At 40.6% G+C, this 23973-nt stretch overlaps 3 protein-coding genes across 6 annotated transcripts; 2 read left to right on the forward strand and 1 right to left on the reverse strand.

The window, feature by feature from the left end:
- Positions 1-584: 584 nt before the first annotated feature.
- Positions 585-11109, forward strand: LOC121905675 (frizzled-6-like). Its single transcript, XM_042424110.1, has 8 exons — positions 585-722; positions 2046-2485; positions 6122-6318; positions 6407-6983; positions 7228-7647; positions 8584-8732; positions 8825-9238; positions 9439-11109. Exons 2-8 carry the CDS (start codon positions 2300-2302, stop codon positions 9599-9601), a joined length of 2106 nt encoding a protein of 701 aa, XP_042280044.1. The 5' UTR covers positions 585-722; positions 2046-2299; the 3' UTR covers positions 9602-11109.
- A 96-nt stretch (positions 11110-11205) lies between these two features.
- On the forward strand, positions 11206-18007 carry LOC121905677 (collagen triple helix repeat-containing protein 1-like). Of its 4 annotated transcripts, XM_042424115.1 has the most exons (5): positions 11206-11631; positions 12635-12712; positions 14374-14592; positions 15961-16177; positions 16875-18007. In XM_042424115.1, exons 1-5 carry the CDS (start codon positions 11518-11520, stop codon positions 17015-17017), a joined length of 771 nt encoding a protein of 256 aa, XP_042280049.1. In that variant the 5' UTR covers positions 11206-11517; the 3' UTR covers positions 17018-18007. The 4 variants fall into 4 exon arrangements, with proteins under 4 accessions (XP_042280049.1, XP_042280046.1, XP_042280048.1 ...); XM_042424112.1 differs by lacking the exon at positions 12635-12712; XM_042424114.1 differs by lacking the exon at positions 12635-12712 and having other exon boundaries at positions 11206-11589.
- Positions 18008-23129, reverse strand: LOC121905676 (mitochondrial folate transporter/carrier-like). Its single transcript, XM_042424111.1, has 7 exons — positions 22658-23129; positions 21904-22054; positions 21688-21773; positions 19322-19476; positions 18781-18894; positions 18433-18578; positions 18008-18320 (listed from the first exon to the last, which is right to left on the reverse strand). The coding sequence occupies exons 1-7, from the start codon at positions 22860-22862 to the stop codon at positions 18194-18196; spliced, it is 984 nt and encodes a 327-aa protein (XP_042280045.1). The 5' UTR covers positions 22863-23129; the 3' UTR covers positions 18008-18193.
- Positions 23130-23973: the final 844 nt, after the last annotated feature.

Consider the following 23973-nt stretch of genomic DNA (forward strand, 5'->3'; position numbering starts at 1 on the left):
TTGCTGATAATCTCGTCGATCGACTAATCTTGCAGCTCTAGAAAGAGGATTTTATTTCATTGGAATAGCTTTTAGAGGCTTGAGGAAGTAAAATACATTAATCCACAATAAATAAAGCATAAATTAGAAGAAAGTTTTTAAAAATCGCATTTTTGTGTGTCCAAAATATGTTTTGTTTTTTTCTGTCACCCCTTTGATTAATCTAGCGACCCCTTGTGGGGGTCCCGACCCCCAGGTTGGGAACCACTGGTCTAGTGTACTGTTGGTGCATTCAAGTGCAACAGTGAAAAATGCTATCTCTATTTCCAGTTTAAAAGGCTCCTGCTGATTCTACAGTAGGCCTATGTGAGCGCTCATTTCGTTTTTAATGCAGCACACTCACTTTCCAAAAGTGTAAATAACTATGAAAACATATCTATAGTTGTACGTTTTTTATGTGAAAGACATTGATTTAAATGGCTATTTTCTGTTTGTTTTTTAGTTTTAAATGTGTAATCAACGCATCATAACTGTTGACATGGGCTCATATGCGTTATTACAAAATTACGACATTTCCAACTGTCGTGAAAGCAGCATCAGTTCAGAGCAGCCAGACAAGAAAAGACGGACGGACTGTGTGTCGGAGCTTATCGCAGGAAACACGCTACCAAATTCCCCAGAGTTTCCCCGAAGAGTATCCATGTAGTCAGCTGTTACATGAACTCAGTTCATGACAGTTGGGGGTAAGTTTTTTGTGTTTCGTGTTTCCCCCCTCATAGTTTTCTAACTTTCTTGTAGCTACCGAAGTTGACTGGGGCCCCCTACCCATGGCAGCAACCGAGGCAGGGATGTTTACTGTACTCCCTGCCGCAGCTGGCGTGTAATTTTCGGGAAAACGGTGAAAGAGCCCGCGGCAGAAATCAAGTTAAGCTGCAGGAATATGCTAAGTATAAGGAATATGATATGAATTAGTTGAATATGTTTTTACTCACCTGTAAATGTCAGCTTCGTTGTTGGTAGTACGTGTCAAGCATTTGTTTTGCTACTCTTAATCATTTGCTAATATGCTAACCGAAAAGTTTATGCTAATAATCAGCCAAAATTGCTTTACATTAGTATTTCAGGCCAGCTACAAGAACTTCCAGGACTTCCACCCACACTGTAGTGAATGTGGTCACTGTACATATAAACAGGGATGTGGTAATACTAAGCAAACTCTTGGCACCAGTGATAAATATCCTATTAAAAACACCTATGTAAACAATAAGGAGTGATAAAAAATACCATATGTTTACACAAAGAACTGCATAGTGATTGCTATGATATATATTGCAAAATGGTCAAGATTTAAGGGTTAACATTTAGGTGGATTGACCTTTTATACACCACTTTATGAATTAGTGTATTTAGCTTATTTGTATGGGACAAGAGCATATGGTGGTATATATATCCACAACTAATACCCAACACTTGTCCTTTATAAAATTACTAAGCACAGCAACCTAAACCTACTGATATTGTGTTTTTGTGTTCGCTGGGCTGTCAGCCATTCAAGATTTGTCTTGAATGTGAAACTGTGACACTTTTATGTGAAGTTTAATGTGCATCGACAAGCCGAGACTCATTCGACTGAATCAGCCTGGATCTGTAGCATTCCCCACCCTGTGTAGTGCATGCACTTAAGAGTCTGCACAGGGATTGACTGGATTTTGGTCCCTTAAATCCATCTAACTGATTCATCTCAAAGCAGCGCTTGCCAAACTGGAGCCTGGGACCTCAAGGGACCAGTAGGAGAAATATGAGGAGTAATTAAATTTAAACCTGATAGCACAATGAGGGATTGTGTGTTAAACTGCTTTGATGATAGAGCTACAGCATGTCTCTATCCTGAAGTTCTGTTGTAAGTACAGCAGTAATCTACTACAAAAATCTTCTCAGCTAGGTTTCCCGAAGACAAATCTTAGCAAAATGTGGTTGTGGTCCAAAACACACCGTTCAAAATAAGCTTAAGTCCTTGTGTAGCTGAATATATAAACCCAGTTCTGTATATTTTTCCTTCCTTTCAGAGATGTGAGATTCCTATCTGTGACAGCACATGCTGACCAAACAGGGGACTAATGGGAAAGCTTTACCTGCTGCTGCACCCGCCGTCTCCACTGACATGACCCCAGGAGAAGTGGAACGCGGATGACACTGTGAGCCAGGGGGATTCAACATTTGGGCCAAGATATCCTCACACTGAGCCAAAAAGAAACTTGTTCTAGTTTACACCAGAAAAGAAAATACACTCACTGAGACACATTCCCAATCAGCCAACGCAATGCTGCTGCCAGGACCACTGTGGGTGTGTCTGGCACTGTTATGGCTTGGAGGCTGCAGTGCCCACAGCCTGTTTACCTGTGAGCCAATCAAAGTGCATCGTTGCCTGGGGATGCCATACAACATGACTTTCTTTCCCAACATGATGGAACACTACGATCAGGATATTGCTGCCAGCAATATGGAGGTGAGTCCTCTTGTCATTACCTCCAACTTTTATTTATTACCACTAAGGTAAGGCCAATATATCAATTTGTTGATATATTGTTTGAGTTATTTGCTGCCAATACAATGCATTTCATTTTTCCTGAAGACAGATTCATGAAATAGTCAGCAAAATCTGCAGTGACATTTTATCATGTATGCACATTTTATTCATTGTTCACTTGTGATTTCAATAATTAATTCTTAATTTACAGGCCTAATGTGTTCAAGATTTTCCCCTGCCTCTCATAGTAGTTTTGGCCACTTTACTAAACCCCTTAAACTTTAATAACTATTTTCAATAAAGAACTGGAACAAGGTTGTACAGAATATACTGTACATATTGTCGACTAAGATTATTTTTCCAACCTTAAAGCGTGTTCGAAAAAGGGAGGAAACGCTGCTAACCCACCTCAAAGAATCTCATCAGTCTGGGTTTCTGTGGACTGTTATTATTTTGCATTTATATTGGCCAGTGATGTAAAAAAAAGCTTCCTCAATTCAAATCCTAGTCACATTTAAAGATAATGAATATCATGCCAAAATAATTGCCTGTTATTAGTGCTGTTAGTGGCTTCAGTCTTTAAATGTCAGTCTCTCTCAGTATTGATTGAACCATAATTACCATTTTGTAATGGTCATCAACAGGCACACACAGTGTACCCGCCACAGTTAGTCCACATATCACAGCTAATTATTATTGAGCACTGTCTAGTAACACAAATGTTGAAACCATGAATCTGTACAGTTCAGCCTTGAATTCTCACAATCATAATCCTGTTAAAGGATAAAAAAAAAAAGTGTGGAAGCGGTGCCAACTCAGCAAGTGTTGATATAACAGGAACAAAAATTAGCACTAGTTAGCCTAGCTTGCTAACCTCCACATTCCAAGTGGACTACAAACATGATGAGTCCTCCTAAATGTTATAAGGGGATAGACGTCTCACAAAAAAACATATTACACGTATTATATGTTCATAGTCTATACAAACACCACAGAAGTTGACAGTGCGTCTCCTAGCAACACCGACCCTCGCTTAGAAACACTGACTCAGAGGGTTGAAGCTTAGACGCAATTTCTTCAAGCGCGTCCAAAAACAATAAGTGAGTGAGAGTCATCTGCATTTCTTTTTGTAAAAATCTTGACTAATGCAAATTTAGTCGCTGGTCTAGCTCAGTGTAAAATTGTGAATGATGTAAATGGTGTGTGAGTGGACCCTGTTATATTGTCTGTGTTGTCTTATCTCATGGCTACTAACATGTTTTCTGTTCTCTTCCTCCTATAAACCCGATGTTGTCTTGCATCTCTCCTCAGTGGGGGACTCAGTTTCTCTAGTAGTTGCATCCTGTATCCTGGCATTCCTTAAGGCCAGAGTTTGAGTTACACATGTTTGGTATGAGAGTGTTGAGCATGAACAGTGATCTGTTGAAGGAGTCTTTTGTGTGGCATCTGGCAAAGGTATAGGCTTCTTATTTCACAGCAACCTTGGCCACGGGCAACTTCATCGACTTTGTTGTGTGGGGCCTTTGATTTCTGCAGGAAGGGGAGGGACACGCCCAGTCTCACACAAAGCCTACCCTGCATACCACAATGAGTATTCTCTCTCTGTTAATCACTCACTCATTCCCCCCCCCCCCCTCTACACAGTCTTACCTCCACGGTCCTGTCTCCCAGGTGACAGGCTTACACTCTGTGGCCTACATTCAACATTACATAGTACACATAGCTCTCTTTGAAAGTATGCAGTGATTTATCGCAAATCCCCAACACTGTAATCAAGCAGGCTTCTGCCTTAGCCTGGGCTCAGTCCAGCCTATCAGTAGGATTTTCCGGAGGAGGGCTAACCTTTTTCCGCCCTTGGTTCTAGACTCCACCAGTGTTTACCGGCTTTCAAAACAGAAAAGTTTGAATAGAAAGAGAATGAAAAGAGTAATTGACATATTGTAACAGACAGGTAGAACTTGCAAGTCTTAAAAATTTGAGCAAAAGTTTGAAAAGCGAGTATTTAGCCATGTTGTGAATAATTTAATCCTTTCGTGTGAGCGAGTCAGCTCAACCTCTGAAGGTTTTGAAGGTTTCTGAAAGTGGGGCAGTTTTTACAGTAGTTCTGCCGTAAAGCAAATAAAAGGTCAGATTGTTGAGCAAGAGGAGCTCATTGAGAAGGAGTCCAGGACCTCCACGGGAGAGAAACAAGGACGCTTACTGTCAGAGGGGGCAAGCCCAGGCCCCAGAGATGTGGGCCTACTGCCAGACTGGATTTCAGGAGGGAAAAAAAAGGAAAGATTGAATAGTGGACTGTGTCGGAGTGTCTCTGTGTGTTTTGTTTTGTGTACAAATATTCAGTCTGTCTGTGTATTGGCATTGGACTGTCTCAGAGGACCCAGACAATAGAAGTTCTGAGTGAACAAAGTATGCCACCTGACAAACACACATGCAATAGACACACTAGTACCGTGGCTCCTCAGCAGCCTGACCTTTCAACAGCTCCGTGCTTTCCAGACCTCTTGGCCTGTCTTAGTGTGTTTCCAAACGTCCGAGCACTCATTTCCCATTTCCTGCCACCTATGCTGCAACACCACCCCCCAGTTCCCAAGTTCTTGACCGGTTTGTTGAAACGGAGGAAAACGGTTCCCAGCCAGTGAATGGTCCCTTTGTGTGGCGCTATAGAGCTCTGTAGCTCAACAAAATGAAGTTAATACTCGACTGTAAAGCAGTGGTTACCAACCCTTTTGGCTTGTGATCCCTTAAAATGAAGCAAGTGGACTTGTAACCCATCATCAGCAGCACTATATGCTATATATGGAATTGACAAATAATTTTTAGTCTGAAGAGGTCAAATTATCCAGTTCAGTTCACAAGAAAAATCATTCTGGCATATAGGGCTCCATAGGCAAACCACAGGGGAAAGTTTTTTTTTCTGTTTTCAAGCTGTGGGTTGCCTCTTCAGAGGTTTTTTCATGATTGTACAGATTGCTGCTGTCTGCTTGGAATGGTCAAATGTTTACCTGGGCTGAAAACCAATGTTTAAATGCAACATTTCCACACACTGCTGGCTGCTGCCCCAGCCTATGTAGTGGAGTTAATGTATACAGTGACAAAGAAGAGCAGAGCAAAAAATGTTGGATTCGTCATTCTGGGCAGACTGTAGACATGTGTTAGATCACAAAAAAAACCTTTGAAGATGTAACCCTCTGCTAGACAAAGGCTAAGATATGTCGATTGGATTTTTGCATAAAGAACATTGAAAGATTTGACCAACTCATGGAGTAACATGATGTCACAAATGGGGCTAGCAATCCCTCAGCTTTATTGTGTGACCGCTTTGGGGGTCCAGACCGAGATTTCTTAAATGTAATTAAATAAAACTTGGACACATCCTCTAATACTGCTCATGTTGTTTCAGTTTTATGTCATGAAGACTTTGACAGGGTCAGAATGCAGACATACCCCTTTATGCATAATAAAAGGTTATAAATGTACAAAGTGTGTATCTGCACTTACCTAATAAACTTAATACATACTGAGTGAGTTTATGTACTTAATTCAAGCAGGAATAACAACCACAGCTGTAATGTTGTCACAGTCATTTTGATCATAATTTAATTTATCTCTTCCCAGCCATTCATGCCCCTGGCCAACCTTCGCTGCTCTCCAGATGTACACCACTTCCTGTGCCAGGCCTTTATCCCAGCATGCTCCGAGGAGAACAAAGTGATCCGTCCGTGTCGAGAGCAGTGCGAGACCGTTCTATCCGACTGCGAGGAGAACATCCGAATCTTCGGTATCAGCTGGCCTCCCGAACTACAGTGTGACCAGTAAGAAAACCACAATTACACACAATCCACAAAAGCAGCAGCAGTGGTTCTCGATCGGTCCATTAAAGGATGTTTTTTTGTCCTCTAGATTGGACCCATGCGGCTCGGATGGTTCTGAGCTTTCTGCAACCACCCCGATGAGCTCTGCATCAGCTAAGAGGGACCTGGGCTTCTGGTGCCCACTGCAGCTGAAAACCAAGCCAGGCCACGGCTCATCGTTCCTGGGCGCCCAGGACTGTGCTCCGCCTTGCTCCAACATGTACTTTAAACCCCACGACATCGACTTTGCCAAGAGCTTCATCGGCGTGTGCTCCATTATCTGCCTGGGCGCCACACTCTTCACCTTCCTCACTTTCCTAATCGACGTGAAACGTTTCCGCTACCCCGAGCGTCCCATAATCTTCTACGCCGTCTGCTACAGCTTTGTCTCGCTCATATACTTCATCGGCTTCCTGCTGGGGAACAATGCAGCCTGCACCAAGGCAGCCCATCCTGCCGGTGTGGATACAGTGGTGCTAGGCTCTCAGAGCAAAGGCTGCACTCTGCTTTTCATGCTCCTCTACTTCTTCTCCATTGCCGGGATCGTCTGGTGGGTCATACTCACCATCACCTGGTTTCTAGCTGCCGGACCCAAATGGAGCTGTGAGGCCATAGAGAAAAAAGCGGTAAGATTGAAAGGTTGTGTTTTTGGCATTTTTGCCTCAGAAGGAAGCAACAGAGCAGAGAAGACAACAGGGGGGAGATGGTAGGAACCCCAGTTTGAACCAAGAATGCCAGTCCACATTTTAAAATACTCACATACAGTACTTGAAATGAATGTACATATTAAAAATTGATTGAAAGTGTTTGGCTGCAGGCTTTTAACAATGTTGCCAGCTGTTGAAAGGTTTTTGTGTCCTCTGTCTTTAGGTGTGGTTCCACTCTGCTGCCTGGGGCATCCCCGGAGCGCTGACTGTCATGCTGCTGGCTCTCAACAAGGTTGAAGGGGACAACATTAGCGGGGTTTGCTTCGTGGGACTCTACGACCTGGACGCCCTGCGCTATTTCGTTCTGGCTCCTCTGTGTGTGGGCGTCATAGTCGGCCTCTTCCTCATCCTGGCAGGCATCGTTTCTCTCAATAACGTCCGGCAGGTAATCCAGCACGACGAGCGCAACCAGGAGAAGCTGAAGAAGTTCATGATCCGCATCGCCGTGTTCAGCTGCCTCTACCTGGTCCCGCTGGTCACCCTGTTGGCGTGCTATACCTACGAACAGAGTCACCGCAGCACCTGGGAGAATACCTGGATCAACGACCGCTGTCAAGAGTACAGCATCCCCTGCTCCTACAAGGTAGCTGAGGCTTATTCACTCACTGAAGGTTTTCATGGCTCCGAACAAGTTAAGGCCAAAGGACAGATTAGAATAGACTTTACAACTTGCTTGGTTGACTATATAGTTGACTAAAGTAGAAAAACGTTTGTCCTGTCAGTACTGCTAGCACAGACACACCTGTGTTGATCAAGTGAACCTCTTGGCCTAGTCTGATCACATCATTTAACAAAAATGCGACACACAAAATGTTAAAGTAATCAAAGTCAAAACAAAGGAAATGCCACATAAAAAGTCTTTCAGGGCACTGTCTCCAGAATGACTTTGTGCCATACATATCCATTCCAGAAAAGAATGCCTCTGCAGCTAAAAGCACTTTCCTGAGCAACACTCACTCCAATTTGCTCTTAAAATGAAATGAGCCGTTATATGTGTGTGCGCAAAGGAGAAGTGCAACGTCCAATGTAAAATTTGAAGCAACTACATACAAATATTTATTGCAGCTTTTTAAAAAGAGTCCGGACATTCACGATAAATTTGTGTTTATTTTTCCCCAAAGACAAGACAACTAACAGAGCCAAAACAGAATATGTAGCATTCAATGAGAGGAACGATATGTACAAAAACAACAGTATATTCCATTTCTGTATACGTGTTGATTTTAAGATAGTTGTCCATTATAAACCACTTTTATTCCAAACCTGTAATGTGTAATACATGAGCTCTAATGTGTGCTACAGTACTGTGTGAAAACAGTAGAGAGAAAACTTGTGGAAAGGACGGTGTAAGAGAAAAACAAACTCGTTCACTCCTTTCTTGAATGTCAGTATTTGAGGTGAAAAGTTCAAAGGCTTGATTTTAGCTTAAGTAGAAAATTGGATTTGTCAATTTACACAAACTTGCACTAGATCACAAGGATTTCATTGCAGTCTGTGTTTGTCTTTTTTTTTTTTTCAGACAACAGAGTATGACCGTCCTGACCTCTCCTTGTTTCTGGTGAAATACTTGATGACGCTGGTGGTTGGAATATCTGCAGTGTTCTGGGTCAGCAGCAAAAAGACCTGCTCCCAGTGGGCCTTCTTCTTCAGCAGGACCCGCAAGAGAGAGTAAGACCATCTTCTCTTGTCCTGTTCAAATTCAATTTCCATGAGAAACAAATATGTAGATTTACTTCACTGTCATGCTCTGTGACCCACAGTCCCATCAGTGAGAGCCGTCGGGTGCTCCAGGAGTCCTGCGAGTTCTTCCTCAAGCATAACAGCCGCGTCCAGCACAAGAAGAAACACTACAAGCCGAGCTCCCACAAGCTCAAGGTCATCTCTAAATCTATGGGAACGAGCACCGGCGCCGCACCCACCAATGCCTCCACCACCACCGCCGCCACCACCACCAATCAAGGAACCTCCGCTCTGGGCAATCACGATCCCCACACACAAGGTTCCCTGTCTGAGATGTCAGCCAGGGAGTACCTGGACAGGGGTGCCTCCAGCCGAAGCTCCAGGCGTGGGGAGAGGGAGAGAGAGAGGGAGGGAGGAGAGAGACGTAGCAAAGGGGGAAACTCCAGTAAGGTCAGCAGCCGCTCAGAGAGCTTGCACAGAGTCCCAGATGGGAGGTAAGTGAGACAGATGAGAAATATTGTAGTTGGAATTGTTAAAATTTTGATCTTTTCAGTGCATCCCCATACCATTCAGCTAGCTTGCTCCTCACTGTTGTGAAAATGTGACTGTGTTTGTTTCATTGTATGCATATACGGAACCACACCTGTACATTTAATAACTACCAATAATCTCTAATGTGGCCTGGCTGGTTTAGGATGACTCCAAAGAGCGAGCTGTCAGAGGCCAGGCAAGTTCCAAGTGGACAGCAGCATCCAGCTTTAAACCGATCACACAGCAGCAGCATCCAAGACTCCAGCCACCAACTGGTACATAAGGTGCCTGAGGAGAGCAAGGACACAAAGGACTGCAGCTGCTGAGACATCCGACCCCCAAAATTATCCGTTCAACCATCCATCCACCTTCGAAACCACTAAGACAAGTGATGCTGGTTGATGTACCTGTTTCAAACCATGCACTATCATACATCATATTAGATCTATACATCTGATCATGATTGTATTGGTTAAATTGTAGTCAGTGAACGTCCATGGCCAGAAAAAGTACCTCAGGTATTTTAAATGTGGTATTTTGGACCAGTGTACAGAGAATCTGGGTTTTTTAGCTGAGTGTCTTAAAGCTTTACTGAGCTTTTTGCCATACACCTGAATGTTGCAGCAGCACAGCTGTATCCCAACTATACAACTACCAATGGTCATTTACTTTTATAGCATGCATTAAAAACTTCCTACTGTTTTGTAGATTTGTAGCTCAATTGTGTAGAATGCATATTAGTGAATAAATGCAATATTTATGTAAATATTCTACTTTTTTAGAAATGAAATCTTTCACTGGACTAGTCGCGACACTGAGAATCTTGTTAAGAAGGTCATGATGTTACCAAACATTCAAAGTAAGGAAAGTCTTCCTTTGGTAAACTGTTTTATTGAATGTCTTATTCCTGGAATGGAGGTTTTGTCTTTAAACCTCGTGTAGTAAAACACACTGTGTGCTACTTTTTTACCACTTTTGATAAAAGGCATATTCTTAAACTTGATATCATTGAATTTTAGACCATGTTGAATTTATGAGTCTTCTGACAAACTTTTCTTAAAAGCTGTACTTTCATTCTATGTTTATGTCAAGTTTTCAACTTGTTTCTGTTGTACAAAAAACATGTATTCTGCAGTTTCTCTTCAAAGATGTGTCCTGTGAATTTGGATCAAGTATAGCTTTATAGTTTTTTTTTGTTGTTTTTTTTTAAATGTGCCTTCCTTTGAGTGGTTCCTCACCTTCAAAGATCTTCAAAGAACCTACAGATGTTTAGCATGTGTGACGGTTAAACATGCTCTCGGTGTAGGTGTCATTCATATGATTTTGAATCAGTTTGAGGAAACAAATCAAACAGGCTTTGCACTATTTGTAATTAAAAGCACAAACCACTGATTTTTAAGCATGATTAGTCATAAACAAATACAAAAAAAAAAAAGGATTTGAGACCACGTTCAGGGTTTATTTAAAACACATGGACCATATATCTCTCCTTCAAGTACATCCAGAACTACAGCTGCAGTTATTTTAAAATCTGTCTATTTTGCTTTGTAAGGGATTCATTCTTCCCTTAACTTTATTTACCTTTTTTGTATTTGGGAGTTACAGAACAATCCCAGTGACACTAATTAAAAGGGAATCGATGTCATTGTGTATTCTTATTCTGGCATGTGGATGGGGGTCTTGCTTATGATGTATCTAGACCTAGTGTAGTCTATGAATGCTCTTTTGTGAGCCATTTTACTGTTTTTTTATGTAGCCTATTTTGTCAATTGAATTTTGTATCAGTCCCATTTCATTTTGATAAAATACTGAATAATAAAAAAACTGGAATGTATGTGTTTTGGTCTTTATATGTAAGACAATGCTGCATGCAGGCATCTAAAAGAAACATGTATAACATATGTATACAACACATATACTGTGTGATTACTAAGTACAATATCATTATTATAACAGATTATACACCTTTAATATAACCACACATGCTAGAGAGTGGACACAAATCTGGCCATATCAGTCCCTTAAAAATATGTAAAAAGCACTCTTACACTGCTTGTATGAATATCATTGAGATGTTGGGGCACGTTTTTCCTCAAAGTACGCTCCTGTAAGTTGACTGGCTCCTTCCCGCTTGTCCTGCCCTCCTCTGGAGTAAAACTGGCTGCAGTTGGAGTCAAACTGTCGCCCCAAATTTCTGAGAAAGAGAGAGAGAGAGCACACACAGCTGTCCGTTGTCTGTTGTATGATGTCTCCTCTTGTTGCCCGCCTGCTGCTCCTTGTCTGCCTGGTTTTACCTCTTTATGGCGTGGAAAAGGTGAGAAATAGAGGATACCGAAAGGATCCTGACGCTGACAAGGTAAGAGAGATTAGAGAGGATAACCAGCAGCCGCTATCATTATTTCTAAAAGTGGATATGTGGCAAAGACTGATGCTTTGTGGCTAGATTTTGTGGCTTCTCACCGAAAAAAGGGTCATATGAAAATATAATTATGGTCCACAATAACTTCATTGACATTTAGCGCGCTTTGTTGTATTTTTTTCTATATTAACATTCATGTGGTACTTTGCATGTTATATTTCTGAAACTGATCTTGAGATCACGTTTTCTTGTGTCATGCATTGCTTTTCCCCCCAAAAAAGTAACTTTAAACGACTGAATTCCCCAAAAAGAAAAAGAAAAAAAGTTTGTGCTGATTCATCCACATGATCCACATCTAAGTTTACAGTGCAATGACTGTGTGGTCACCACTTTGGCAAAATGGCCTCCAAAATTACCTGGTACCAGCAAAAGATGAGAAATGCTGCTTTTTTTTCAAAAGCTTTTGTATAGTCAGCTGGTTCTCTGTTATTCCAGGTTTGGCTGCTCTCCAGCAGACCAGAGTGGACAGAAAAAATCCCTCACAGGAAGTTGGGGTCTGACTCACTGTCTGCCTCTCTGTGTTATCTCCCTGCCTTTCTGAGAAAAAAGTTATGTGGGTTTGATTTTGGGGGGAAATTATTGATTTTTCAACAATATTCTCAACTATTTAATTTTCAGTCAGCAGCCCCCAATCTTAGACTATCTTTGTATAGAATTACATAACATCTCTGCTGTAGGCGGAGGAACAGACTGCTTACACATTCTCACACTAATCTCCTGGGAATCAAATGAAAGAGAAACTATTATTTATTTTGTTTGGCCCCTGCAGACCTCCCTTAGGGACTCCTAGAAGTCTGCACACCCCACTTTGAGAACCAACAAAGTTCATGCATTTGCCTTTCATAATTCTTCAAAGCCATATAGTACTGCTGACATATAGTTTTCTCACCACAGTGGAAGGATATAATGAATAGCGTGTTATGTTGCCATCTGTATCTAGTGCACTGGAAATGATGCAGAAAAGCCCAACTGCACTAGACACTCTGAGGGTGGAAGATCTGCTTATTTGAACAACATGGTAATCTTAAAATCCTATCTTGCATATCCTTTCCAAATCCTTTGAATCTAAAAACTCTCAAAGCCAAGCATTATGTCCACACTGCATGCTCCGGCAGAGCTTCAGTCCTTGCTTCAGTGTTGAGTAATGCATGAAACACTAGTGATTCCACGAGCAGTTTGGGGCGAATGTCGCCTTTATGCTTCAGTTACAGTAACAGGCTGTGTGCTACTAATATTCAGCAAGGCTGGAGTGTAATTCATGCAGGCAGGCAGCACCACTATAGAAACACCAGACTGGTAGCTAATATAAAAGTCAGCTGTGTAGCAAAGTGGACAGTGGTTCCATTCATCAGACTACTTTGAAAGGTCTCCAAAAATCCAACCCATAAAACACTGGGACGTTTCCTTAAAGTTGCTGAATATCAACCAATCCACAGTATTTTCATCATTTTGCTAGCTGCTAGCCAAGCAGTTTAGAGATTTAGTCCCGTTTTCACGAGGACAAATACCAGCTCCATTACAGCACATGCATACCAACCCGCAATCTACTGGTTCCAGTTTCCTATAGCGATGATGTCACATCTCTAGGTTGCTCCAGCATACCAACTTAATGGCTAAAACAGACGCTGAAGCATCTGTTTCACAGCAGCTGACATGAAAATACTGTAATTGTCTCTTTTTTTCAGATTCACATCATCTGAAATAGAATTTTCTACTTCACTCCAGGGATTCAAGGCTGGACAAGATGTTGAAACCGGAGCAAAAGCTCTTTGTTCTCCTCTCCTGCTTTGGGACTCTTTTGACTTAATGCCTTTTGGCCACGTGCCTCCTCACTGCTCCACAGCTGTATGCCGAGCAAAAGGCCAGCAGTGACCCAACAAAAAGCCAGACCCAAATCCTTTTGGCATCAGTGTTTGCTTAAGGCAAAGGACGCACATCTACAAGTCAGTTTGTGTCTGTCCTGACTTACAAATCACCTAATCAAAATTAAAATCCAACTAAAACTAAAAAAAGCTTCGACAGCTAACCTATAGCATACACTGTAATCTGCAGGACAAAATGTCTCTTTGAGGAACACATTACCCAATTGTGCCTCTCTCTGTATGTGGCAGTGCAGTTTTGGCAAGCTCTGCTGTCTCTGCGTGTGTTTGTGTCTGTGTGTATTAGAGTCAGCTTGAGTAAGATGCAGCATCTGTTTAAACATAGCAGGAGATTCAGTAGGACAATGAATCACACCGAGAGATGTGCGGCCAGACAACCACTCATTTAGGCTGTCACCAAGCCTTCACTTCCTCATTAACACACGATCTGTCCTTCACTCACTTCACAGCTTCATGGTTTAATAGTTGCTGGTTCTGTTGCTTTGCCATCATCTGGATCTCATCTGTTTTTACATTTACTTCTGCTCATAAACCAGGACCAGCCCAACGGCAGTTTTATTTGTTTATATGACTTGTAAATGAGGTTTAATCTGGCTTCTTGTCTGTGATGGTTGAATGGTTGGCAACATTTAGGTGTTTGTGGTGCATGCAGCCTAAAAACAAGGAATTTAACCCCCAGGAAGAAAGGAATGAAAACCTGAACCAGGAAATTAAATAACAATAGACTCTGTTGATGTTGTTATGTCTTCTATTCATCGTTAACTTCAACCTCTACTTCCTCTCTTCATTGTTTTTCCAGTATGGCAGCTGCATTCAGGGGCCAGCAGGAACCCCTGGCAGAGACGGTAACCCTGGGGCCAACGGTATCCCGGGAACGCCGGGTATCCCTGGCCGTGACGGGCTCAAAGGTGAGAAAGGCGAGTGTATCAGCGAGATCTTCGAAGAGCCCTGGAGACCCAACTACAAGCAGTGTGCCTGGAACTCTCTGAATTATGGGATCGACTTGGGTAAAGTAGCTGTGAGTGTCTTGGTACTGTGCGTGATAGAGTTCTGACTGAGGGATGTGGGTGTTCATCTCGATTCACATAGTTATTCATTGTGTCATGCACATCCACACGTTGACTCAGAAGACACCAGACGTACCATTGCAGTGGTGAAACATTTGTCTGACAAGAACATAACTTTTTCCATATAACATGACATATTGAACAAAGAGGTTTAGCTTCTCTACAGAGAAAGGTTCCCCTCCTAAAATACAACTCAGGTTTTTAATTATCCCACCACGCAAAAGACCTATATCAAGAAGGAAAGACATTTTAATAAAAAGTGTAGCCCTTAAAAATCATTTAACAGCCAATAAAATATGAACTGAATATAACCAGCTGCCTTTGTCTGTAGCTAATGCTAATGTATCTGAATATAACTGTACACACAGAAATCTTTAACTTTTAGTTAAATTGTTCTTCATATAAGGCTTTAGTTGTTTTTAATGACACAATGTGTACGTAATTTGTGTTTGTACTGAACATCATTTTTCCTTATACATAAAGAACAGTTTGCATTGTGCATCATGAATATTACATTGTAGCCTGCTACTGTTCAGTCATATTCAAAAGCCTGTCTAAAGACAAATCATCTCATATTTATATCTGACATTTGGAGGTTCCCATCCCATATGATGGCCACCACTGATGGCCAGAACTGGTGAAAACCAATGAACACCCAGAAACAACCTAATAGCTCTGTAATGACTTATTTACTATGTGGATGTTCAAAGAACCCCCAAAAGCCAGAGACATAATCTGAAACAGGACACACACTTATAGAGTTGTAGAAAGGTAATCTCAGATCCTTAAATTGAAAAATGCTCGTCTTTGCTCGGCACTGATTGGAGCATTCTACGTGTGAATTAGCTAAAACACCAACACCCAAAATAATGTTTATGGTCAGTATATGACAGCACCGTTGAACCAAGATAAATGTAATTGCACTTTTTGCAACCAACTGTTTTTTAAAATGTACTATCTGTGCTTTGTCCTGGTGTCAGGATAATTATCTGCATAAAATGGTATGCCAACAATGAAATCATCTACTTTAACCTCAAGTTTACAAGATTTAATCTGAGGAGTTAAATTCACATAAATAGAAAACAGCGTCTGGGACAACACGTATCCTTGCCTCACTCAAAATTATTGGTGAAACCGTCCCGTCCTGAACTCATTAACTTGAACCCAGACAACAGCTGCTTGCTAAAAAAAACAAAACTTAATGGCAGCATAAAATTTTACATCCACACCTGAAGTTGACAATCACTTAAATGTTAAAACACATGCAGCCTCCGCAATGCATTTAAGCAGTACAAACTCTCTTCTTTGCTGTGTTGCAGGACTGTACGTTCACTAAGATGCGTACAGACAGCACCCTCAGAGTCCTCTTCAGTGGTTCCCTCAGACTCAAGTGTAAGAGCGCATGCTGCCAGAGGTGGTACTTCACCTTCAACGGAGCAGAGTGTGCAGCACCTCTGCCCATAGAGTCCATCATCTACTTAGACCAAGGAAGTCCAGAGCTCAACTCAACCATCAACATCCACAGAACGTCCTCAGGTAGGACTGCAGTCATAAACTTTGTAGTGCAATAAATAACTGACCCAACAATGTGTTTACAGTGCATTATTGAGGCATTAAAGGGCATATTTGTATTGAAAATATACATCTATTTTGTGTCTTTTGTTAATAATGCCATAGTTTAAGGTAACAGATCAACATTTTGGGAAATATGCTTATTCTCTTCTATTCTGAGAGTGAGTTTTTGTGGGAAATATGAAGCTACAGCCAGCAGCCAGTTAGTTTATCTTAGCACAAAGACCAGAAACAGAGAGAAACAGCTAGCTGGCTCTGTCCAAAGATAACAAAATTCATCTACCAGCATGTCTAAAACGCACTAATTAGCATTTGATCTTGTTTGTTCAATCCGTACAAAAACAAAAGTTAAAAAACAAGTTGCCGTTTTATGTGTGGTTATGGTCAGGAGCAGTGACAGCCAGTGAAGTCTCTGCAAGAAAACAAGAAAGCCTAGTTCCCAAAATGTCAAACTATTCCTTTAAGTGGTTGTTAAACTGCTGAGGAGTCTGGAAAGCCTTGTTAACAATTTTAAGACTTTAAAGCATAGTCGCACACTCTTACATTTAGGTTTTGGAAAGTTCACCACTGTGTCAGAAAACATACTAATTAACACTATTTGTGTCTGTAGGCAGTTTGGGTGTTCCCTGAGATTCATTTGCACTATCTTCTCTTCTTTCAGTTGAGGGGATGTGTGAAGGTGTCAAAGCAGGGCTGGTGGACGTGGCTGTGTGGGTGGGGACCTGTGCTGACTATCCCAGAGGTGACGCATCTACAGGGTGGAATTCAGTATCCAGGATTATCATTGAGGAACTTCCTAAATAAAACATGTTACATGAAAGGGAGCGACCAGTCCTGGTAGTATAACAGTATGTTATCTGGCTTACCAAAATCATCGGGTATGGTTTGCTGAGGCCTCACAGCATCACTGATGGTAACTTGAATGTGTGTTTTGTTGAAATACTATATTAGTTGACAGGCCTATAAACAAGAATACTGTGTCATTCTGTCTTCCAGAAGTAAACTTTGTACTGTAGCTTTTCTGCTGTTGGAATAAAGGAACCGATTCACAGACATTGTGAGAAGACATTGCCAATATTTAAACCATGTACTCACGTGACCTGTTTATATGCATTATTACTGTTAATAAAGTAATCTTTTCTAACAATTTTACTTCAATTATATGACTACTTGTAATGTTTTAGGACATGCAATCCAATATAACCACAAAGTAATACATTTAATGTATTTACATGTATCAAACATGAGACAATTCAGACAAAAGCACAGCTGAGATTTTATGACAAAATGTGGTTATAAAGCAGTGTCAGTACAATTTTTGCCAGGAAACAAAGACAATGTCAGCAACAGTGTCAACTGTGGGATACATTTGTTGGTGTGTTTGAACCAAAGTACCATTCACATTGTTGAGGTTTGTTTAAAAAAAAAAGCAATAATTTAAAAGCAACAAACTAATATCACCCATGCATGCAACTGGAAACCTGAGCACATTTAGATCTCTTATTTCTCTTGATAACCAGCACTTTACATACACGTCAGCATGTATTCCTTTCTGCTGACAGAAAACATCAAATGTAAACATAAATATGAAATATCTCATTGATCAGCCTCCTCTGAATAACTGACTTACACATCAGTTTTTTTTTTTTTTTTAAAAAAAAGCTACCATCACAGCAGCTGTTGCGCTACACCCCAAAGGATGTCTTACAACATACTTTTGCCAAAAATTCAAAGAATGCGATGCATCTGAACACAGTCACTGACAATCCGTAGAAAAATAATCCATCACTGATTCTGTTGGCAACTTTTTCATTCATTTTCAGCGCAAATGAACACTTCTCACATCTGCACATTTACATGCACAGAGCACTGGCCAGTTACTGAGATAACCTGGGTTGAGTCTGATGTGTTTCCTCCTGTATCTTGGTGAAGCACCAACATGTCAGTGCGTCCTATGAGTCCATTCCTTACTCTTAGACCTCATTTACTTTGGCCCAGAAGGAAGCGAGACACGTTCTCATAAACTACAAAAGTGATGCAGCAGGCGGGTGTGACACGAATCAAGTTGGGGATGATGCCTTTGTAGAAACCAATTGTGCCTTCGTTCCTGCAGAAAGAGGGAAAAAACCGTAACCGTGACTTAGACACTACCCTTTTCTGTTTTTAGATATACAAAATTACATTAAGTTGGTATGTTCATGAGTGGATCAGTATCATACCTCCATGTCCGCCTGATGACATCAATAACACCATTATATCTATTGTGCTGGTCTTGCAGTCGAGCTCGCACCACCTGATATGGGTATGTTGTAGCCACAGCAAATATTTTGGATAATGCTGCCATTGCAATATATTCCAATGCGTTCTGTTAACACAGAAACAGATGGAGAATGAGAGAAGTGAGCAGAGCGGAGTAGGAAAACTGATGAGTCACTTCTTTCACTAAAAGATATCAACTGTGGGTTCATTGTTATTTAACTGAAAACCTCCAAGTTTTGTGGCTGTGTTTTATTAAACACTGAGCAAGTTTCCAGGCTGATTGTGACTCGTAGGGTTAAATGACTCACCAGCTTTGCTTCTGAAGGCACTTTCTTGTATTTGTTGTAGTCCCTCTTCAGCTCCTCATAGGCCATGAACTGCAGCGCTCCATGAGATGTTCCGAACAGACCAGGAACATAACCCTTCGACAAGTACAAGCTCTGTCAGTCATTTTTATTTCCTGACCCTCTCACATATCCACAACAGCAAAGCCCATTGCACTGCACTGTCATGCTCCCTGCCTGCCAACTGACTGTCACTGAGGGATTTGTAACAATTATCCTGCCGGGCTAAACAGGGATTCAGATAAAGTTAATGAAGGAGGTGAAATGCAGCTTAAAATTCTCTAAGTCTTTAGCATAATTCATGAATTGTAAGCGCTCTACTACAGAAATGTGTGGTGGTGATGCCCTCTAGTGGTGATAGGGAACTAGTTCACAACTTCATCACAGCCTTGGAGGAAAAAGAGTTTGTGATGCAATTTTAGTTATACCAATAAGCTTTCAAACTTCTAACAACTTCAGTATTACCTGCCATTGGCTAAAATAAGCATTACGCTGAATGTCTAACCTTGTACAGTCCAGGCACTCCCTCATGGCGGTAGATCTTGACCAGCGCATCCATCATCCCCTTGTACTGCTTACTGGTTTGGTCAGTACTGTACTGCAGCACCAGCCGGGTCTTGGTCACCCAGATGGGGTTGGTCATGGTGAGTGTTAGGATGCCTGGACAAGGACGGAGCAAAAGAAAATTGTTATAGACAACATGTGGAAAAGTGGCCAGCTTTCCCAATTACATTCATCGGCTACTTTATTAGATACACATGCTTGTTAACACACACAGCCAAACACTGAATGTGTGCTTGAAGAGGTTCAGTTATTGCTAATGAAAATGGAAAATTGACGTGATAAAGTCAGGATGTGATGGCTGTTGCCAGACATTTCAGACAGGCTAAACTGCTCTGCTGTGATTTTTTGCACATTACAGTAAGTAGAGTTCACAGAATATGGGATTATAAACATCAATACATGCTGAAACATCCTCTACATGAGAGGACGTAAGGGGACAAAACTCAATTTGACAACAAATTCAATTTGTCAACCTTTAAGCGGAAGGTTTCTACATTATAGTGACAAAACATGATACTGGGGTCAATTCCTCTCAGCACAGAACAAGAGTTTTTGGTGTTCACACAGTTGAAAAATGTCAGCTGGTCGAATGTATCTTGAGATCTGTTGTAACAAAGTGATAATAGGGTCACATATTTACATTAACTTCATGATAACATGGATCCAGTTTGGCTCTTTTCAAAATTACAAGCTGGTAAATGCTATTTACTGACTCACATATCATCAAAGCACATTTTTTTTCAAAGTGATACATCGGTTTTTCAAAATGATGTATCATGCCAAAAAGAAAACACTCCTCATCTCATCTCTTAGTATATGACAGTAACTTCTCTTCACCCCTATATGCACAGTGGAAAGATCTAATACCTGAATCTCAAATCTGAATAATGCATCAAATAATTCAGGCTGTTTTGAAAGCAACAAGACTGGATCAAAACCTAGTATATGGCTAGAGCATGTTTGGTCAATGTGTGAATACCTGGATATTAAATGTTTATCTGCAATTACCCGTAGTGGTCCCAGTAATATTTGTTGTTAAAGTGTAATAAAGTAGCATCACATGACATGGTTAAGCTACGTTTGAGTCAAAAAAAAAAAAAAAGGCTATAAATGCAGTTGCAAGAACAAGACTTTCCACTCATATATTGGGATGTTTGATTTGAAAGAGAACTTATTTTAATTTGAATTATAACTATTCTAATTAGCCTATCTGTTAACTCCCCCTGCTCTTTCATCTGTTTAACTTGGCAGATGTCTCGTTTTTCACTCTGCGCCTTTTTTCTGCCTCTTTCCCGGTCGATGATCACAGAGGCTGTGGTGGAAACTGTAAATGAAAGTTTTGACAGCATTTTGGGTGCAAATTCAGGGGGCTTATCTCCGCCCAGTTACTGCAGTTACAGTCAAATCATGCGCACCCACAGAGCAGCCGCCCACACTAAACTGATGTAACAGCTACAAGAGTTGCATGTTTTACCTGCAAGACTCATGTTTTGATGCTGCTGTTCATCGTTTGTGATGTGAAAACATCAGAGAAATAAAGAGTTTGCGTCCTGGTATTAGTTCACTTATAAAAATACAAATGCACCGCAGAGCTTCTCTCCTGTCAGCTGCTGCCAGCGCTGTCAGCTGGAGAGTCAATCACATTAGACAGTAGAAGAGGAGACACAGTAATGTAACTTCATCACTCAGTCATTCTCTAACGGACAATCGCGGTCATGAGTTCCTACCCAGCACTAGTCAGGTGCTGCTAACAAAAAGGTCACTGAGTGTATGATGGAAACATGACAAGAGCAAAGCAAGTTATGCAAGGATTACGCACAATAAATAATTATGCTTTGAATATTGTATTAAAATTCAGACACTACGGAGGAATCACACATTGCTACTGTGCAACACTAACACAGCGTATATTTAAATCTTATCAAGATCATTAATATTAATTTATTAATCTTATTAAAACTTATTAAAGTGTACCAGTATCACAGCATAGAGGCTTGTTTTCCTGCAGTTGAAAAGAGTAAAAAAGAAATCTCTCTCTTCCTGTCTTCATCAGCTTTTGCTGAAATATTTTGAGAAGCCTAACTTCATTTGGCCAGCAGGAAGCAGATACACGAGACCCTGTGAGAGGTCACATGTAGAGCATAACTCGGTCCTAGAATAGAGGGGGCAATGGGCTCATTTGTATCTGTCCCATGTCAGCCGAGGCCAGCTCAGAGCAGTATTATCTGGCTGTTGTTGTTGACTGTGTGCTGATTGTGTGTGGGAGTGTGTCAGCAGGGCAGCGGTGCTGGGAAACATAAGACTAACCTGCTTGGGCTGCAGACACCATGTGTTCTGTGGCGCTCAGTTCAGTCTGACGGCCTTCCTTTATGTATGATTTGATTGCATTGTAGCTGTGGGGAAGATAGCGTGGGAAATAATGCAGGTTACACACACACACACATCATTTTAAATGTCACAACTTTGAATGAAAAATAGTATGATGATGCATGCATGGTCCTGCAGGTTTATTAGCTTACGTACAAAAAAAAGTAGAGACCCCATGATGCTCCAGCACCCCAAATATTGGGTGTTACTCCTTGGTAGAGTCCTCTCAGTCCCTCCTGGTGCCAGACACTCTTCATACAGTGCAATATGCTACTGTACTTAGGTCTTAATTCTAACCCGTCACTCACTGCATTAAAAAGACATCAAAGACATTTGTTTAGATTACACTAAGTATGTTATTACAGAATGGCTTTTCCTAACAGCTGATAGACTACACTTCCAGCAAGTACTGGTTTGAATTTCCTCACCTCAAAAACGGCTCTATAAATAACATTATTTTTTATCATTACTTTTACATTATTATTATTATTACTTTTATATTATTATTATTATTATTATTATTATTACCAGCTTCACGTGGTACATTATGCAGCACAAACACGTCCAAGTGCACTGAAGCATACTTACTGTTGTAGTGTTTAATTACAGTAGTTGGAGATTTGGCTGAACTACTGTGCTTCTAGGGTGATTATCTCTACCCCGAATTTAACATAAAACTTAAATCATTTCTAAATGGAATCGGGTTAAATCATAGTAGCACTGTACCTTCAGCAATAAGGAAATCAGTTTTAAATATCAGATTTCTAAGCGGAGTTCTGTATCAATTTGTTTCCATTCAAAGAAAAGAAGTGACAGGTTCATAGCTCTTGAAGCTCCTAACTAGCAGTAAACTATGTCATTGCAGATTATATTATTACAACATACAATCATCAATAGTTGCATTTCATACCTGCAAACCTGATTTTGACCAGGTCTAGAGGGTGAAGCACCAGTGTTGACACCACTCCTCCACTGAGTCCCGCCACCAGGTTTTCTATCCTCACATGGCTGAAGACCTGCTGGACATGTCCGGCTAGTGACACAGCAGACACCGGCTTGTTTGACAGTCCCGTCTCTGTAACGCTGACGGTGCCGTGATTTGGAGCAGAGCCCATGTTTAAGTAACTGGTGATGAACTTAGCTAGCTCAGCTTAACCTAACCTAGCTGTGTTTACAACAAACAAATCAAACAGTTACATGACAACAGTCAGACGGCGGCAGCTGCTGCAGAAAGTAAACACGGTGTACTAACGATACTAACTGCACCTGACAGTCTCATTCTCAATGAAAACCACGTTTCCGACATGTGGAGACGTTACACAAAATGTCAAGCAGCTGTACCACTGCTCGACCTTGCTGCGAGTGTCACGTGACCGTCAAAACCAATAGGAACACTTCCTGTCTTGACCTTCAAAATAAAACTATCCCGGAAAAACTATATATATATAAAAAAAACTATATTTTTGGACAAATCCGATCTTGATTCAAAAACCTGTTAACATTTAAAATGTACCTTATGTTCTGTAGCATATAATTATGATGATTATGTACATGTCTATTAATTCTAAATTAATGTATGCAGTCTTGCTGTATATTTTTTCAGTTCAAAGTGCTTTACAGATGACTGACAATCCGATAAGTGTAGACCGTAAAACTGAATGAATGAATAAATAAATAAATACATTTTTAAAAAAGCTATTTGAAAACAATGCACATGAGAAATAAAAATGATGGAAATGTAATAAAATAGCTATAATAATAGTGGTAATGTAAAATAGAGTAAAATAAAAACTATATTCAAAACTAAAATACTACTACTACTACTGCTGCTGCTGCTGCTAATAATAATAATAATAATAATAATAACAATAAGAAGAAGAAGAAGAAGAAGAAGAAGAAGAAGAAAATAGAGTGAAATAAAAGACAAACTAACGATAAAATAGATTGAAAAGACAATTATGTTTGTATTATTATTATTATTATTATTATTATTATTATTATTATTATTATTATTATTATTGTGTCACGTTCCATTCTTAGACAGTATTGTGTCTTCCTTCCTTTTTCAAGAATTTTGGTAAAGCCAAAAAGGTGTCTTGTTATATACATACATAGACCCTTTTCTACAATATGTATGAATTGACATTTCTGATAGTAACTTTTTTCATAAATAATTAATAAATTATTCAATGAATAATTGTTTGGAAGAAAAGATCACTACATTTC

The sequence above is a fragment of the Thunnus maccoyii genome, chromosome 10 (genome assembly GCF_910596095.1).
Source record: "Thunnus maccoyii chromosome 10, fThuMac1.1, whole genome shotgun sequence".
In the NCBI taxonomy this organism is placed as follows: domain Eukaryota; kingdom Metazoa; phylum Chordata; class Actinopteri; order Scombriformes; family Scombridae; genus Thunnus; species Thunnus maccoyii.

Coding starts and splice junctions, on each gene's coding strand:
- LOC121905675 (XM_042424110.1), top strand. CDS start 2,300: ATGCTGCTGCCAGGACCACTGTGGGTGTGTCTGGCACTGTTATGGCTT. Junction 2,486..6,121: donor TTGCTGCCAGCAATATGGAG/GTGAGTCCTCTT, acceptor ATCTCTTCCCAG/CCATTCATGCCCCTGGCCAA. Junction 6,984..7,227: donor AGGCCATAGAGAAAAAAGCG/GTAAGATTGAAA, acceptor CTCTGTCTTTAG/GTGTGGTTCCACTCTGCTGC.
- LOC121905677 (XM_042424115.1), top strand. CDS start 11,518: ATGATGTCTCCTCTTGTTGCCCGCCTGCTGCTCCTTGTCTGCCTGGTT. Junction 11,632..12,634: donor AGGATCCTGACGCTGACAAG/GTAAGAGAGATT, acceptor ATCTGTATCTAG/TGCACTGGAAATGATGCAGA. Junction 12,713..14,373: donor CTGCTTATTTGAACAACATG/GTAATCTTAAAA, acceptor TTGTTTTTCCAG/TATGGCAGCTGCATTCAGGG.
- LOC121905676 (XM_042424111.1), bottom strand. CDS start 22,862: ATGGGCTCTGCTCCAAATCACGGCACCGTCAGCGTTACAGAGACGGGA. Junction 22,055..22,657: donor GGTCAAAATCAGGTTTGCAG/GTATGAAATGCA, acceptor TTTTTAATGCAG/TGAGTGACGGGTTAGAATTA. Junction 18,895..19,321: donor GAGTGCCTGGACTGTACAAG/GTTAGACATTCA, acceptor TACTTGTCGAAG/GGTTATGTTCCTGGTCTGTT.